This window comes from Ovis canadensis, chromosome 19, assembly GCF_042477335.2.
Source record: "Ovis canadensis isolate MfBH-ARS-UI-01 breed Bighorn chromosome 19, ARS-UI_OviCan_v2, whole genome shotgun sequence".
Taxonomy (NCBI): domain Eukaryota; kingdom Metazoa; phylum Chordata; class Mammalia; order Artiodactyla; family Bovidae; genus Ovis; species Ovis canadensis.
This window is the reverse complement of record NC_091263.1, coordinates 67,821,017-67,839,371: the sequence shown is the minus strand read 5'-3', so window position 1 is coordinate 67,839,371 and position 18,355 is coordinate 67,821,017. Positions and strand designations below refer to the sequence as shown.

General features: G+C 49.5%; 2 protein-coding genes across 6 annotated transcripts in view; both read right to left on the bottom strand.

Moving 5' to 3' along the window:
• The window catches only part of XCR1 (X-C motif chemokine receptor 1), an 87,823-nt gene extending 76,696 nt beyond the window's left edge, over positions 1-11,127 (bottom strand). For 3 of the 5 annotated variants that reach the window (XM_069560868.1, XM_069560866.1, XM_069560867.1), the window contains exon 1: positions 10,782-11,025. The gene's annotated coding sequence lies outside the window, so the exon portion shown is untranslated. Of the gene's footprint in view, positions 1-10,781 lie in introns of all 5 variants that reach the window. The other 2 variants (XM_069560864.1, XM_069560865.1) reach the window with 1 other exon arrangement.
• Positions 2,770-11,127, bottom strand: LOC138424257 (C-C chemokine receptor type 1). Its single transcript, XM_069560863.1, has 2 exons — positions 10,782-11,127; positions 2,770-7,375 (listed from the first exon to the last, which is right to left on the bottom strand). The coding sequence occupies exon 2, from the start codon at positions 7,308-7,310 to the stop codon at positions 6,243-6,245; it is 1,068 nt and encodes a 355-aa protein (XP_069416964.1). The 5' UTR covers positions 7,311-7,375; positions 10,782-11,127; the 3' UTR covers positions 2,770-6,242.
• Positions 11,128-18,355: the final 7,228 nt, after the last annotated feature.

Genomic DNA, 18,355 nt, shown 5'->3' with positions numbered 1-18,355 from the left:
TAATATCATGGAGCTGGGGAGAGATCTCACAACTGGCTGTTATGAACTGCTACAAGTTGGCTGCAGCACATTACTGAATCTATTTAATCAATACCATGGATGAAGGAGCCTGGTAGGCTGCAGTCCATGGCGTCGCTAAGAGCCGGACACGACTGAGCAGCTTCACTTTCACTTTTCACTTTCATGCATTGGAGAAGGAAATGGCAACCCACTCTAGTATTCTTGTCTGGAGAATCCCAGAGATGGGGGAGCCTGGTGGGCTGCTGTCTATGGGGTCGCACAGAATTGGACACAACTGAAGCAACGCAGCAGCAGCAGCAGGGCCATTTGAGGAGTTTTGTTTGCTTCCTGTTTTTTTTTCAGTATATAAAAGATGTCCCTCAAAGCAGGAAGCAGCAGTCTATTTTATTCTCTGCTCTAGAAGAATGCTGGCCCTCCAGAGAGTTTTACTTCTCTCTCATAATGAGCACAACTACGGGCAACAACCTTCCTGTGGCCATATTTAATAATGCCCATCATATTTACCTTCAGGACAACTCCCCACCTTGCTTCCTGAGAAAGATAAAGAAAACTCAGTTTTGACTAAACAGAAGTACAAAGCTGCTTGAACTTCTGCAATTTTGCAAAGACACACATTTCAACATTTAAATTATGGGGTTGACTTCTCTTTTTCTCCCTCGTAGGAACCAAGTATCCAATTAGGCAAATGCAGTAGAGTCAAATATTGGTCTTCACGGGCACTGAGGTGATGTCAATTGTGAATGGCCACAATGTGTCAGCTTCCTGAAGGCATCTGGGCTTCTGAGTAATGTGAGGAAATTACTGGAGTGTGACACTATTTCAAAGAAAATGCACCCAAACTTCCTTTTGAGGAAAACCTTGTAAGAAGTGAAAATAAAATGAGGGGGCCGTCTGGGGTAGATACTCTTCATATAGTAGTTATTAAATCCCTATTTGGAGCTCTGTGCAATTACACAGCTCTATGCACATTGTTACAAAGCAGGAAGGGGCAGAGACCTGGGAGGCTGGGGAGGGTGAGAGATGAGAGGGACAGGGGACACTGGGCACTGAACAGTGTGGTACCAAGAAGGTTCTGAGCACTTACCACTACCCCACAAAGCTTCATCCCAAGTCTTTATAACTACCAAGTCATTATAACTTATAACTATTATAAGCTACTCTTTTTGATTAATAGGAAAAGCAAGGCTCAGGGAGATGATAAAGCACTTACCTGGCATCCTCTGGTATTTAGATACCTGTGTTTTAAAACTGTGCTCACTGTGTGCAAGGGGCCCCCTCCCGAATAGAAAACTCAAACTCAGTATTTTCTCCTGGCTCCCGCTCCAGCCTCCATCCCCGCCCAGCACTGCCTCCTGCCTCAGGAATGCTGATGCTGGATGTTCTCGGAAGTAGCATCACTCCTTTTCTTTCCTCTGTCTCTTTCCCTGTCTTCTTTCTTCTCTCTTCTCTTCCCTCTCTCTTTTCCTTCACCAATTCTTTTCACAAAGAATAGTTATTCTTACAGTGTGCTCATTTGAAATGCTGGAGAGCGCTGAAAGCAGGTACAGAAGAACGTAAACCCCCAAGGTGGTGCTTCGCCTGGCATCCTCACAGTCACGCCGAAAGGCCATTGCCCAGAATCCCCTGCAGGGTCCAGGTGAGCACCTGCAGGAGACGCCTACCATGTGAGTTTCAAGAGTGAAGCAACAGGCACAGTGCTGTGCTCTGAAGGTGGTAGCAGGGGCCGGTGTGCTGGCTTGCAGGCTCCCCGGATGTGTGTAAGGGAGTGTCTGCACCCAGAGTCCACTGCTCCTGCGTCCTGGGGCGCCGAGGCATCACCAGGCTGAAAGTGCAGGTGGCCCTGCGGGTCAGAGTGTGTCCTATGGGGTCTAGTGGTGCCCTCTGGAGCCCTCCTCTGCAGTGATGACTCAACAATGGATGCGGAGGCAACAGCCTGCACAGACTCACCGACTAGCTCCCACAGTGGTATACACTCCAACTCCCAAACAAACCCCTGCCTCCAAAGGTTCCCAAGCTTTCTCAGTTCATGGTGCCCTTATTATCTTCATACTTTTCGTTCTCAGTGTCCTGGACCAAAATACCCAACAATTCCACTTCTTATGTGGTTAGATCCAAACAACTGAAGTATGCTTGAAAAGACAGTCCATAAGAGTTGAAAAAAATAATATTCGATTTTTTGGGGGGCCACCGAGAAATTGAACCCAGGCCCTCGGCAGTGACAGCACAAAGTTCCAACCAGTGGACCACCAGGGAATTCCCTGACTATATTTTGAAACAGTCAGTACCAGTGGGATATGTACAGCTGCTGGGCGTGGCCCAGCTTCTCAAACCTTGGCATCCCGCGGGGCACTGCCATCCTCATTTCCTGCTTCTCACTGCTTATCTCACCCACTGGAAACCCTGCTCTGTAAGAGACGTGACAACTTCGAAAGGCATGTACTACAAGCTCATATTGAAATTGTCAGCTACCTCAAACTAGTAGTTCCTGGGGTGTCCAAGAAATGTCAGGTATCAATTCACAGCCCTCGAAAACTGAAACAGTTCCACGGCACTCTCGTGAATGCACTGAGACCCCTGGTGGCGGGGGGAGGGACGGCGAAAGGATAGAAGACCCAACTTAAAGGGAATCTCACTAGGTAGATCTGGGACAATCTGTGCATCAAAAGAAACACAATATTAGATGGTATGCCACTGGATAAAAAAGGGAATCCAGGAGGTAGCAATAATATAAATAAATACACACATCAGTGGGACAGAAAAGATTTACTTTATAGTACAGTGTCAGCTAATAATAATCACTTATGAATTAACATGTACAAAATACTTAACAGTGGGGAAATTTGGTAAACACCTTATAAAACAACTGATGAAGTTTAACATCTTTAGTCGTGAGGCGAGTTGCCACCATATGCCTTCTGATATTGAGATGAACACAGCGTCACTGCTGTGATTTTCTTGATTTTTTGAATAATGTGAATCTAATCATCAAGAAGACATCAGTAAATTTCAAACAAGGAACCACCTGTCAGGTTGAAAAAATAAAAAAAGTGAAAGTGTAGTTTTTTGTGTTACAAAGCGATGAAGTCACAAAAGGCCCATATTCTTGAATGAAGGAAACTAGAAAGACAAGGTGACTACACGGAGCAAGAGGTTCCAGGTCCTGGGACACTAAAGGACGTTGCTTGTAAAGTGGACAAAATCAGAAAGAGGGCTGCGAAGTACACGGTGACACTGTACCTATGTTAGTTTCTAGATTTTACTGCATCCTTGTCTAAATAAAATCATCTCAAAGTACTATGCTAACAGGGGATGAGGATCCTATTTGCAACTTGCTCTCAAAGAATTCTGGAGAAAAAACAGTATCTTTGTGTCTAGGATGAAATGGAGAAAAGAGTTAAGAACAACAATATAATGAGGCGGGGCTCTGATCACACAGGAGCGGGGAGGGGAGGGGAGGGAATGGGAGACAGGCAGCCGGGAAGGGCTGGAGGTGTCCAGCGTGACCAAGGAGGTGTCTGGCAGGAGCAGTCAGATCTCTCACCTGCTGCAGCTGGAGAAAGATCACCCCCACTTTCCTTCCTTTATTTCATTTAATCCTCAGAATAGCCTGAGGTGTAGGTGATCACCTCAGTGTATATACTATTGTAATCCTTATTTTACAATGAAACAGTCATCCATTCAACCAGCAGTTACCGAGCTTGCTGTGTTAAACTTCACTGAGTTTACACAAAACAAATGTTAAGTGTGATTGGTTGTGTGTATGTGTGTGCACGCTCATGTGCGCACATGCATTTAGAAAACAATACTGGAAGGTGATGCACTAAATTACTAATATGCTAAGAGGCTGCACTTGAACAGTGGAATAACAGGTGCTTCCATTTTCTTCTTTGGGCTTTTTGCCTGTTTCCAGCTTTCTACAAAGAACATAGACTGCCGTTGTAATAAGTTTAAAAAATTAGTATTATTTCAAACTTGAATTGGAGGATGTTGTGAAATAGTTCTCATTATGATACTGTAGTGGATCAAATATTATACTTTGATTCAGTGTTATTTTACCAAGTGAATTTGCTCAGTCGTGTCCGACTCTGCGACCCCATGGACTGTAGCCTTCCAGGCTCCTCTGTCCATGGGATTTTCTAGGCAATATACTGGAGTGGATTGCCATTTCCTTCTCCAGGGGATCTTCCCAACCCAGGGATTGAACCTGGGTCTCTTGCACTGTAGACAGACACTTTACCATCTGAACCACCAGGGAAGTCCTATTTTACCAAAGTAGTAGGCAAATGTTTCTTAATTCCATTAAACCTCCTCTTCACACTGCAGAAAAGGCTGGCAGGGTTTCATGTGGAGAGCTGACCCCAACCTTACCCCTGAGGCCTGTATTCACCCACATTTCCTGTGTGGAAGCATAAGCCCAGTGCAGACTGACCCCTTCCTCCTCACACACAAGCTCCCTACCGCTTCATGACATCATCTTCTTTGCATAAAGAGGAACACACGGTAGGTCCCTGAGTGAAAGAGCGATTTGGTAAGACCCCCAGACTCTAGCGTCCCCCAGAGAGAGGCCGCTCAGTGGTGTCACTGTGTTGGTAGGTGGGACCCCCGTTCACTTAGGGTGCTTTCGGACTGAGGGGGTCCTCCCCCACCTTTGCTGTCCTGGCCCCGTGGGCTCGGAGGCAGGTCCCGTCCCCCTGCCCGCCGGGGCTGGGCTGACGTCCATGCACCTGTCCACTGCACTGTGCTGATGGCTCAGGGAGGGCAGACGGCCCTTCTGCACCCATGTCTCCTGGGGCTCAGAGCACTGGGTTTAAACAAAGTAGGTCCTTGGTCACTGTTGCCGGACTGAATTGATTTGCACAAACAATCGTGAGGACACTGGCGAATGAATTGGGTTCATTCCAGCGGTAGAGTTCAGCGCAGGTCCCAACGCCGAAGCTTAGAAATGATTTACTGCCTGGGAAAGTGAGCCCAGCCTGCTGCTGCTTAAAGACAGCAACAGTGGAAGAGCAGCCACAGCCAAAGGTCATCTTGCTCATAAACATAAATGTGCAGAGGGAAGATAAAGCTGAAAGCTCTGTCAAAGAATGGACAGCGCTGTTTCTGGCTAGGGGATCATGACTGCGTCTGACATTTGTTGGTCTTTTTTCTGTTTGTATTTTTAAGCTTTCCTAGTAAACAATTTATGTTATTGGAAACATTTTTTAGAGATATGTACAACTGAGGGAAAAGGGAATAAAGACATGTCTTACTTCAGGTGAGAGCTGAGGTGTTAAGGACCTTTAGGGTAAATGAATTTGAGTTAAGGGCTCCTCGACTTCCTACACAGAGTCCCCACCCCTCCTGGTAGACGTTGCCCTCCCTGCCGGCCTCAAACCCTGTCCACTTGCACACCAGGTCACTGTTCTGGTGCTGGGTCTAAGGTGGCAGCCAGAACTCTGATCCATAGACTACAAGGCCTGGATGGAGGTCCAGAGGAAGAAAAGCAGCCCTGTCTCCTGTTGCCTCGTAACCATTTCCTCAATCAAGCTGTCAGAAATTACTGCTGCACCGCTCAACTGACAGGGAAGACAGATTCTGAAAAATATTCAGAAAGACAGAAGTACAGCATTCTTACACATTTTGTCTCTGTCTAGCCCACTGCCTGAATTCTTCCAGTTCAGTATCTATAAAAATTCTACCCAAGGGCTTTCTTAGCTCCACTGCCAACAGCAGTTCCCCAATCCTATTTCCCACTAGGTGTCAAGTTCTTCCATCAGGAGCTCGAGGTTCCTCATGGTTTCCAAGCGCCTAACCCTGCCATGGGGGTTGGGCGGAGTGGGTGGAGGAGGCCACAGACGCCTGCTTGGCTCTCAGCTCAGAGCAGAGGCAGCTATGGAAATCAGTTTCTGAGGTTACCGGTGTTGAAGGCGGTGGATGCTCAGCGGCTGGTTCACACGTCTGAACTGTTTGGGACTAAGCCCTTCTCTGCCAACCTTTGTTCCAGTCTTCTGCGATGTCCCATTTCATTTATTCATCTCCTTTCCACAAAAAAGAAGTTCATGGAGAAAATTCAAATGCCAGAAGTGATTTTGTCCTGAGCAGCTTGGAATTCCCTCAACCCCATGCAGTTAGAACTCCACATCAGGTGACAGAGTGGCTGGAGACCAAGCTGCCTCCTCCCCAGCCAGCATGCCCCGCAGGTCGCTCTTGCTGGGTCCTGCATCGGCCTCCAGGGGCCTGAGTCAGAACCCAGCAGAGAGCTCATGCTCGCCTGTGGAGGGGGACATGGAGCTGACCCTCTCTAGCCTCTCTGTGGAGAGGAAGGGGAGCCACTTGGCCAGGTGCACAGCCACCAGCCGGTGGAACAACTGCCGCAGATACTTGCGGAACCTCTCGCCGACAAAGACGTAGATCACAGGGTTGACGCAGCAGTGAGTGTAGGCGATCACCTCTGTCACTTGAATGGCCAGGTCCAGCTGTCTGCTCTGCTCACATTTATAGGTGAACAGGGAATCTTGGAAAGCAGAAACAAACACACTCAGATTGTAGGGCGTCCAAAAGAGAAAGAAGATGATCATGATGACAAAAATCAGACGCACGGCTTTGGCCTTCTTCTCATTTGGTCTTCTGAGCAGAATCTTTATAATCCCTGTGTAGCAGACAATCATGACCAACAGAGGCAATATCAGCCCCAAGATGTTCAGTTTCAGAGCCTGGAACTGCTTCCACTTTGTGAAGCTTTCAGGAGGAAAATGAAGACTGCAGGTGTAGTGGGTGAACTCCCACTGGGTCTTGGAAAAGTACAAGCCGGGGACAGAAGCCAAGATGGCCAGGACCCAGGTGACAATGCTGGTGACGATACCAAAGGTGACAGTCCGAGCCCGCAGAGCGAACACGGCATGGACGATGGCCAGGTACCTGTCGATGGTCAGCAGGACGATGAAGAAGATCTCGCTGTACAAGCCCATGAAATAGAACCCAGAGAGCAACTTACACATGGCATCACCGAAAATCCAGTCATCCTTCACCTTGTAGTCGATCCAGAAGGGCAGCGTGAAGAGGAAGATGAGGTCAGAAATGGCCAGGTTGAGGAGGTAGATGCTGGTCATGCTTCTGAGCCTCTTGTATTGCATGAGGACCAGGACCACTAGGATGTTGCCGATCAGGCCAATGACAAACACCACCGAGTACAAGGGGGGCAGCAGCTGGGCTCCAAAGGCCCTCTCCTGAACCTTCTGGCATGGGGTCGTGTCCCCATAGTCGTATTCTGTGGTCATGTCATGGTCCTTTGCGCTGGTTGAAGTTTCCATCCTGGCTTCTGCCACGGGTCAAGGGAAATGTTTCTGTATGTATTTGCTGTTAAAGGCAATGGGCTCTGGACAACAAAAACAAGGCAGTGAGTATGCGTCCTTAGCCCCTGGACAGCTGTTTACTAGTGCCCACTGTGTACCACGCCCTGTGCAGCAAGGGAGACCCAGGTCCTCTGCCCTCATGCAACCTGTAGTCTGCCACACTGACAAACAGGGCGTGCACACGGCGCTGACTCAAGTGCTCTGGCCCTGAGCGCCCTGCAGGAGACGTCCAGAGGATGGAGAGCGCAGACACGGGAGGACAAGGGGGGCCTCACGCGTGTTCACGACCAAGGCTTCCTGAGAGCTTCCATGCACTCGACATTGGGCTCAGTGTTGAACAGCCTTGAGGGCGTCCCATGGTCATTCCCCACTTTAGAGGGGAAGGCACACAAGCTGGGAGCAGTCAGGACACAAAGCTGGTGAGAGCAAGAGCTGGAGCTCAAACCCTGGTGCGTGCCACTCTCAGGCCCATTCCTGAAGCCCCCTGGCTCTCCTCCCCAGTCACAGGGCAGTGACTGCACTGTGGCGTCCCCAGAGGAGGCTGGGAAGGAAATCAGTTCTGGCCGAAATTCCAAAACTTACAAACAGATCTTTCTGGCTTTGGAGGCTAAAAAGATTGTCAGCCAGGGGTGATACAGTGCCATGGGGCACAGGTAAATGTGACTGTTTTTCCGGTTGTCACAAACACTGGGGGACGCTACTGTCATTTGGTAGCCAGGACCGAGGATGTGTTGCGATGTAAAAATTACCCTACAGCAAACACCGACAGTGCTGCCATAGTGAGATCCTAGGAGGCCAACCCATCCGCCGGCCTGACCCACGTCACACGGTCCTCTGTAGTCACCCAGGTTCTCTGAAGACCTCCTGAGATAGCCGTGAGGAGGAGTCAGTAACAGTCTGGGAGGAGTGGGGTGATTTGGTAAGGAGACGGGGCCCTGGGGAGAGAAAGGCTCAGAACAGCCTCAAGGCAGGAAGTGTTACACAGTGACCAGACATAGGGCGGAATTCTCCTAAAAAGAATATCTTTAGATATTTTCTAACCAGGGTTGCCTCAAAACAAAACAAAAACCACTAGATAGCCTGCCTTTGTAGAAAATCCCCAGCCCCTGCTTTTCAGCTCTCCCTCCCAACCTTTCCAACCACTTATTGAAGACTCCTCCCCAAAGGGAGCACACGGTTTTGTGTAACCTACCAGCTCTGTGACCTCATATAAGTTAACCTACCTCCCTTAGCCTCAGTTCCTCATCTGTAACGTGGGAAAGTACCCTTACCTTGCAGGGCTAATGTAAGGCAATGTCTGAGTCTTCCTCTGGAAATTATCAGGTTCTCAGTAAATACTGGGGGACCTCCTTCCCTGTAGGTGCCCTGCTCTGAGGCCTGGTGCCACCAGGATGCACCCCACTCCCTATAAGTCTCCCTGTAGTTAATCTGAAAAATGAATTCTGCTTGAGAGTGATGGATATTGACAGTCCTTTCCATCTGCACTGCGCTGTGAAATTTCCAAAATGCTGCCATCAATCTAACTGATTTGACCTAAACATCGACCAGTAAAGTGAGTGGTACCTGCAGCATAATTTCCATCTAAAATCTTGAGAGTCCAGTGCTCCTCCTTCCACAGAGCCTAATGAATGTTTCCTGCTCACAAAATTCACATTTCTGCAGTGGCATTCGGAGATTAAGGCTCAGGGGGGTGAGGTGCTGCTGGGCCCCCAGGCTGGGGGGCGGTCCTTTCCCATCCAATCCATCCTTAGGGCGCTCTCCTCCATCTCTGAACTTGCATACAGCCAGTCAAGCCTCTTTCTGGAGAAACCCAGGCTGCCCCTCACTAAACAAGCTGTGCTGGCAGTTTCTGGTTTCTGCTGCCACTGCCAGTGCAGACAGCTCCATGTGGCAGTCAGCACTTCTGGGTGGGTTCTCAGGCTTACTGTGTTAGCAGCGGGCAGCACAGACAGCAAGGGGTGCAAGGCCGAGCCTGTGAGCCCAGTTCCTGGGGAATTTTGGCAAAGGTGGAGGCAAACCGCGTCAGCTCTGTCAGGGGCCATCTGAACAGTCACCCTCACACCCACTCCCACCTTCAAGCCAGATCACTACTTCCCCACTTGTTGGGCACCAGAAGCAGCTCCTGGGCATGTTGTTCCTAAAGGGAGATGGACTGGAGTGAGGCCCTGGAGGCGAGACCCAAGGAGCATGTTGCCATGTCATGCGCCAGTCCGTCTGCAGCCTGCTACCAACGTCTGCCTCAGGCCGTTGCCCCAGTGGTCCAGCGCCAGCACCCTTTATCCTGGGAGCTGGTGAAGCCTCTGGACAGACAAAGGGCCGTCTGTGGTGGTGGAAGACGCCCAGGCCTGGTGGGGTGCAGGAGCTGGCTTCTACTGGTTCAGAAGAGCCAGCCGTGTGCAGCTGTTCTGCATCCAGCATGCTGGTGACTCAAAGTCAACCAGAATGGGAACATTTACACATGGGAATCGGCCAGCACTAGGAATCAGGGCACTTTTCTCAGGAGAATTAGCTGATAAACACTTACCAGTGCATCCATGCCCTTCAGTCTGAATAGCCTAGAGCTGTCCTGGAGCCAGAGTGGGGACTTAAGGGTCAGTGAGGGGCACAGAGCCTGGCGGTCGGCTGTGCAGACTTCTGGGGATTTCTAATCCTGAAAGTCTAGGACCCTCCAGACCTACTGGAGGAAAGGCTAAGTAGATACCTCCAAGTAGCCCCCCATGTTGCTTCTCTTCAGAACAAAATTCTGACCTTCCTCTTCTTTAGAATAGAATGGATGCCCCTTGCCCTCCCCTGCTGCCGTCCCCACAAGGAGGTCACCTGGCCAGCTGCCTACCTTCTGGTGGGTGAGATCTTACCTCCTTCAAAGACAGCCCACAGTCCTGATTTTGGGGCTCCTTGACTCTAGCCTTCTTAAGAAACTGTCTCAGTATCAGATCATCTTTGCATCTGCAAAGCTTTTACTAACTAGTATTATCCTTTCGCTGCAGTTTCCTCTTATACCATGTTTGGTCTTTGAGTATGTGGGGAAATTTGACAATTGTCAGTGTCTTGAATAGCTTTCCACAGAAAGTATGTTAACAGTGGGCTGACTTTTTAATCAGTCATCAACAAGCAATCACACAAGAAAGTGTCCTGTTTTTAGAAAGAACAAGAATCAGCTCAAAATAAAAAGAACACCCTATTTTACATCTGAGCACTCATATAAATCCATCCATCCTCAGTATTGCTATACAAAGCATTGCCTTTCAGATGCATTGCTGGGTTACTTAGGCATTTGACTAGCCCTCAAAGACCTCCCCATCTCTGTGGAGATGGACTGATAAACAAGTCATGTCCTGCAACAGGAAAACTACCGTCCAATCTGGCCACATGCAAACAACGGCGCTTTCAAAAGTAACTGACAAGCCCGAAGAGACAAGTTCCACTTACCCTGGCTTCAGGGGACTGTGTCCACGAAGTGTTTGTTTCTGAAGCTTTTAGATGCTTTATGAATTCAAGGCCAAGGTCCTGAGTGAGTCGGAAGTTCTCAGTTTCCTGTGTGATGATGGAGATAGAACTCTGGGTCTCAGGCTTTCAGAACAAGAAGGGGACAAAGTTCTTCTTTCTTGTACTGCGGGGTGTCCAGTTTCTGAACGCCAAGTTCACTCTAAGGTTTTTTCCTGCTCACTCAGCTGCACTTCTCCTCAGGCGGCTCTGCTTTAAGGGGATTGGGTGGTGGGGCTGGGTGGAGTTGAGCAGGGTGAGGTGGGTGCCAATGAATGTTTCTGAAGCTTCTGAAGCAATCGAGTTCTTGCCCTCAGTAAGTAGTCTTCCTCTTCTTTTTTTTTAAAGATTGCAAATGGAAGGATTTAAACAGAAAATCTGGGTTCTGGGTCTTCAAAACAATCTGGCTCTACCAGCCCTAGAAGGGCAGGAGGTCCCTTCTCTTTGGCACCCCCTTCGCGCCTGTGCCAGCAACTGCTCACTGCCCCTCTCTGCTCCCCAGTCTGCCTCACAAGCTCAGGGAGCGGCTCTATGATGAAGAGCCTCCCGCCTGGAGAGAGTACAGGTCTGTTGGATGTCTGTCGGCTGTCTGGCCCCTCCTCTTTGATCTCACAGATTTCGTTTTTGCGTTTCATCCATGACAATTGATTCTGACCCAGTCCCGTCTGTGCTTCTCCTTCCTGTCGCAAGGTCAATATCCTAGAAAGCTTATGCTCTGTGTAGCCAAGAAGGGTGAGGCCAGGCACCTCAGCTGCAGGGATCCTGTCTGTCAGTGAGGTGCACCTTCAAACGCTGCACCAGCAGGTTAATTTCCAGGAGAGGGGATGCAGCTTCCTGACCTTGGAGCGCTCTCTTTGCCTAATCCTGGGACACACTCTCTCTCTCTAGGGCCAAGGAGGTTGCTTCTGCTCCCAGGTCACATTCAGACATCAAAGTCCAATGCGTGAGTGTCCCACAGATGGACAGAAGGGCCTTTGGGGTGCACAAGTAGCTCCTAGGCAGTAGCCCTCTGCCACCTCCCCCCCACCCCATCTCTTCCCCCACCCTCCCACTCCATTCCTCTTTGTTTAATTTCCTTCCCCAGGCTCTCTTCCCACCACCCTTTCTCACGCCATAGGCTCTCTTGGCCCTCCAGCCAGAATTCTACAACCCCCAACCTGACAAACCACAGGGAAAGGTCCGGTAGTCCCTCTGCCATGCTCAGCTGCCCCCTTGTGCTGGGTCAGGTTGCAAAGTCAGAAAGGGTGCTGCTGTCCATGCGGATCTCTCTCATCCTGCGTGGATCACCCAAGAGACACTTCCTCCATGAAGCCTTCCTACTCTCTATAGCAGGAAGTCATTCGTGACAGGCAGGTGCTGGAGCTCAGAGAGTTTTAAGGTTTTGGAGGGGGCGGTGGTGGTGGTAGAGTTTCCCTTATCACACTTTGCTGTACAGGTTGGACATCTGGACAATAAGCAGCAAGGCACCACTCAAAGTAGCTCAACAATGAAAAAGAACAGAAACCCTAATTTCCTGGGCTTCCCTGGTGGCTCAGTGGATAGGAATCTGCCTGCCAATGCAGGGGACATGAGTCCAATCCATGGTCCAGGAGGATCCCACACGCCACGCAGTAACTAAGCCTGTGTGCTACGACTATTGATCCTGTGCTCTAGACCCTGGGGACCCCAGCTACTGAGCCCACATGCCCCAGAGCCTGTACTCTGGAACGAGCAAGGTCGTCGCAATGAGAAGCCCAGGCACTGCAACAGAGAGTAGCCCCCACTGGCCACAAGGGAAAGCCCGAGCAGCAGTGAAGACCCAGCACAGCCAATAAATACATAAATAGAAACTATAATTTTCTAAAAAGACACCTTGGATGTTAGCTCAGGTTGGGTACTACTCTCTAATGCTCTCTTGTAATAATCCTTGATTTCACTTTTCACATGCGTCTCTTTTTTCACAGCCTAATAAACAATCTCAAAACTTTGGGGCTTAAAACCACAAGGAGATTGTTCTATGATTCTGTGAGCTAGGCAGGTGTTCCCACATAGCCTCACTCCCACGTCTGATGGTGGGCGCTGCCTGCTGACGGGAGTGCCTCAGTTTTCCACGTGGCTCTCGTCTTCCTGTCGGCCAGGCTGGCTTTATGCTTCATGGTCTCAGGCATGAGAAGAACCTATAAAGCATCTTAAGGAAAAATCTCTGAGGCCACAGAGGATCACCTGTGCTGCAGTCTATCACTCACCACAGAGCCAAACCACAGACAAGGCAGTCAGGAAACAGAACCTGCCTTTTCAGGGGAAGAAATAAAGCCACACTGTAAAAGCCAGGGTGTACCAAGATGGAAGGGCTCTGAAGCCATATTCATCTTCTACCAAAAGCGCAGGCTTCCTCTAGCTCCCTCACCCAGGATTCCCTGAATTCCTGTCCTCTGATGGTCCTGTCTTCCCCCATCCTTAGCCACTCACTCCACTGACCCTCCCTAATCCCGGGATTTTACCGCCATCAACATCTGTGTCCTTTTTGTCTCGGCTCCCGATATCCCAGCCCCTCACCTCTCACTCAGCTTTCCTTCTCACTGCCTCTAGCATCTCAGCTCCAGCGGTTCTTTGACCCCAGTGCAACCAGTGACGTTTCAATTTCTCCTGACCCTCAGCCTCCTCGTGCCCTTACTTCCATCACCTTAAAGTCCAGGGGCCATCATTACAGTCCCTCCTGTACATACATCCTCAACGCCTTCACTCTTTTCTGATCTGGTTGTGTCCCCCTGGCACAAACCCAGTCCTGATCAGATCCGAATCCCCACCGGCACCAAGAAGTTGAACGTGGCTGGAGGAAACCACACGTGAAACTGACTGGGACCCCCCTAAATTACTGATGGCCTCATGCAAAGGGCCCCTCATGCCCATCAATGGCTTTCCCCCCCTTAGACATTATGTCACACTTTCTGCCTTTTCCCTGAACCTCCAGCACCACCTCCATCATCCTCAGTCTTAGCTGATGACCTTGTTCCCCACGTCAGCGAGAAGACAGAAGGCTCAGAAGAGACTGTTTACACACCCCACCTCCCTCCTTCCCATCCACCCTTCCCTGGCCCTTCTACCTGCCTCCCTCCTGCCACGCGGATGGATTCTCCATGCTCCAAGCCCATCTCGTTCACGCTGCCTGGGATCACATCCTCTCTCATCAGCACGAGGACATCATTCTAGTCATCTTCTCCGGTATCACCAGTTTTTTTTCTGTCTGCCAAATATTCCCATCAGTATACACACAATGCTCTTATCTGATCTGAAACAAATTAGAAACAAATAAGTTAACAAGCAAAGTCTCCCTTGATTCCACTTTCAATTCTATTTACTGATTCATTTCTTTTTTTTTTTTTAGATAAAAGAGAGACTTTATTCAAAAATATTATAATAATAGGGAGAGGAACCATTGCAATGAAGAGAAAGCTGCAGCTTACCTGAAGATCTGCAGGAATATCAAAGGCAAGGTGGAAAAATGTTTTCATATTATGAGGAAAGAAAGAAAGTGAAGTTGTTCAGTTGTGTCCGTCTCTTTACGATCCCATGGACTGCCAGGCCCCTGCGTCCATGATATTTTCCAGGCAAGTATCCTGAAGTTTGGGCTCCAGAATCACTGCAGATGGTGATTGCAGCCATGAAATGAAAAGAGGCTTACTCCTTGGAAAAAAAGTAATGACCAACCTAGATAGCATATTCAAAAGCAGTGATTCATTTCTTTTTAAAAATATTTTATTTATTTGGCTGTGCTGATTCACAGTTGTGGCACATGGGATCTTCTTTGCGGGATCTGTAAGTTGTGGCATACGTAATCTAGTTCACTCACCAGGGATCAAACCTGGGCCTTCTGCATTGGGAGCAAATAGTCTCAGCTACTGAATCACCAGGGAATTTCATCTAATCACTGATTCATTTCTGCACAGCTCTTTGCAATACTCAAAAGGGCCGTCTTTATTTGCATCCAATTCCACTTCACCCGATTCTAGAACCTGCTCTCCCCTAGCCCCCAGTGATTTGGTCAGGGTCATCAGTGACCTTCACGTGGCTAAATCCAACGGTCAGATCTCAGGCTGCGCTGGGCCTGACAGCTCAGCACATTTGATACCACTGTTGCTCCCTCTTCTTGATACTCTTCCTCTGTGTGTGCAGGATCCCAGCCTCCTGGCTTTGCCCTCGTCTCACAGGCAGCCCCTTGTCAGTTCCCACGGTTGGTTTCTGCTCAATCCTCCAGCTTCTTTCCTGGCAGGCACCAGGCCATGGTCCTTGAACCCCCGTCCTCCCAATCTACAGTCACACCTTTGATTGCTCTATTCTCTCTCATGGCTGAAAATGTCATATCCACTCTGAAGAGGCCCAAACTTACATCTCCAGCCTGCCCATCTCCCTCAAATCTGGGCTCATGCCCAACACTCTGCTCCATGTCTCCACCTGGTTTTCTCAGAAGCTTTTCAAGTAGAATTCCTGATCTTCTCTCCAAATGTTATTGACACTGTCATCCACACCTAGAGGTAAATGGCAGCTCCATTCTTCCCACAGAAGCTACCAAAACCTTGGAGTAACACTTGAATCTACTCTTTGGAACCTGCCCTGCGATTTTTTTGCAGAATCTGTTGACTCCATTTTCAACATACAAAGACTTCAATCCCTTCTTGCTTCACCCACTGGCCCCAGTTTGGTCCAAACCAACCAAGACCACAGTCTCTTTCCAATACAGCAGCTGGAGGGATTCCTCAAGAGTTACTTCAGTTACTTCAGTCCTTACATTGGCCTGCAAGGCAGTTCACCACATGCCCTCCTCCCCTCTCTGACTTCATCTATTAGCTTCTCCTTCGCTCACTCCGTTCCAACCAAACTGGCTCCCAGGATGCCCCTGAACACGCCAGGTGCCTTTCCACCCCAGGGCCTTTGCACGTGCTGTTTCCTCTGCCAAGATGCCTCACCCGCCCCTGCCCACCACATGCCCGGAAAGCCTGCTCTCTGACCTCCTTCATTTCTACACGCGTGCAATGCTTTCTCAGGAGGTGTTCTCTAACCATCTTATTAAAATTGAATCTCCTCTTCTCCCACCTCAGAAATCAATGACCCCCTTCCCAGATTTACTTATTACTACCTGGGTTACTTTGGCCACTTCATGCGAAGAGTTGACTCACTGGAAAAGACTTTCATGCTGGGAGGGATTGGGGGCAGGAGGAGAAGGGGACAACAGAGGATGAGATGGCTGGATGGCATCACCGACTCGATGGATGTGAATCTGAGTGAACTCCGGGAGTTGGTGATAGACAGGGAGGCCTGGCGTGCTGCGATTCATGGGGTCGCAAAGAGTCGGACACGACTGAGTGACTGAACTGAACTGAACCTGGGTTACATATATTTAAATGTAGTTATTGTCCAGTCTCTCTCAATGTAATGACAGCTTCCTGAGGAATGTTCCCTCTTTTGTTCACTGATGTACCCCCACACAGCAGGTGCTCAAGAAGCATTTTTTTGGCCATGGTCTGCAGCATGTGGGATCTTAGTTCCCTCACCAGGGATGGAACCTGTGCCTCCTGCATGGGGAGGGCAGACTCTTAAACACTGGACTGCCAGGAGTCCCACGGTAAGCATTTCTGAATGGCTAAATTGCAAGAAATTTACAGTCAGGATACCCAGAGAGCACATTAGCAACAGCTCTGCAGTCTATCCAGGACCCAGGGCACTTCCATCTTTCTAACACACACGGATCAGCACTGCTCACGCCCACGAGATGGCTGAGCTCATCCAGGCATGACGATGTCTAACAAAAAGTGCTGTCTCTTCCTGCTGTCAGTTCTTAGAAACAAGGAAGCTCACAGCCGTTTCGTAAGAAAACATCCACTTGGGAGCTGGATTCTCTGCAGCGAAACCAGGAGACAGTCCCTCCACCTGGCCTCCTCGGGTAGGGCTAGGCAGCAGTGACACAGGGGAGGGATCAGCCCCTCTGCAGTTCTGCCTCAGGGAGCTGCTCAGCAGGAAGCAGACACTGGGGGGCAGGATTTGAGAGGCTATGAACAAAGGGGGACCACTGTGTCTCCTCCCAGCTTCTTTCCTCCCCTCCATAACCTACTTCAGTACAGGGGCCTCTTGGGGTGGTTCCTGTCCATAGAGCCCAGAGCATGGCCACTGAGCCCACGAAGCTGGATGCCAAGGGCTGCTAACCACACAGTGACAGTTCCCTGAAACAGTACCTACGAGCACTGGGTGCTGGCTCACTGCTAGGCGGGAACTCGGGAAGCAATGAAGACGCTGGGTGTGGTCCTTTCTTCGCACCTCAGATCTCAGCTGCAGACCGTCACGTGTACACATCTGCACCCACTGACTGTCTGCTCTGAGAGCTCTAACTCATGGTTGCTGCATGATGGGATTCATTCCCTTCCATCTCATTTCTCACACGTCTACCAAATGCCATCTTTCCTTGCCTGTTGTGTGTGCTAAGTTGCTTCAGTTGTGTCCAACTCTTTGCGACCCTATGGACTGTAGCCCACTAGCCTCCGCTGTCCACGGGAATTCTCCAGGTAAGAACACTGGAGTGGGTTGCCACTGCACCACGGGATGGAACCCACATTTCTTATGCCTCCTGCAGGCAGGTGGGTTCTTTACCACTAGCGCCATCTGGGATGCCCCCTTGCCTGTTAAGGGATCTCAAATATGAGTTAGGCAATGCCTGGATCTAGTGTTAACTCAAGGTCAGATCTGTGGGCTGGCTACAGCAGACACTGCCTGGGAGCTTGGTGGTAATGAAGATTATCAGACGCCACCCTCTGACCTGCAGAATCTCAGGATGTGGGGGTGTTGAATCCAGAAGCTATGGCTTAACAAGTCTTCCACATGCTTCTTATTGGTCCTGGAGTATGAGAATCATGGCTGGACCCTTGCCCTTTAAAGTGTGATGGTAAAACCTGAGTGCTTATCAGAAATACAGACTCTCATGCGTCACCCCAGGCCTACAGAGGAGAATCTGTATTTGTTACTAGCCTCCCCAAGGATTGCTTCGCACATCCCAGTGTGAGCCACTCTTATCCAGAAAGGCACAGTCTAGTGGTGGAGACATCTCCTTGGGTTCAAAAGATGCACCAGAGGAAGGTAGGAGGGGTCCAAAGTGCTCTGCAGAGACAGCTACACTTAATCTGAGACTATATAGACAGGGAGTTGGAGTCTATCAGAGAAGTAGGCAGAGGACCAGGGGTTGTGTTGCCAAAATGGCCTCTATTCACTGGTGCTGAAGGGAAACACAGAGATAGAATTTTGGGTGAAGCAGAAAAGAGATTTTATTGCTTTGCCAGGCAAAGCAGGTCACAACATGCTAATGCCCTCAAGACTGTGGGAAGCTCCTGGAGGGAGCTGTCTTCCACTGCTATTGTCGCCTCTTCATCTGGTGTGGGTATCCTTTGGGGTTAACAGTCTTCTACAGACAACCCTATGTGGATGCCCTTCTTAAATGGGAAATATGGAATTAACAGGCAATTCCCTTCAGTTTTGTTGCACATGTGCTAGTTAAGAGT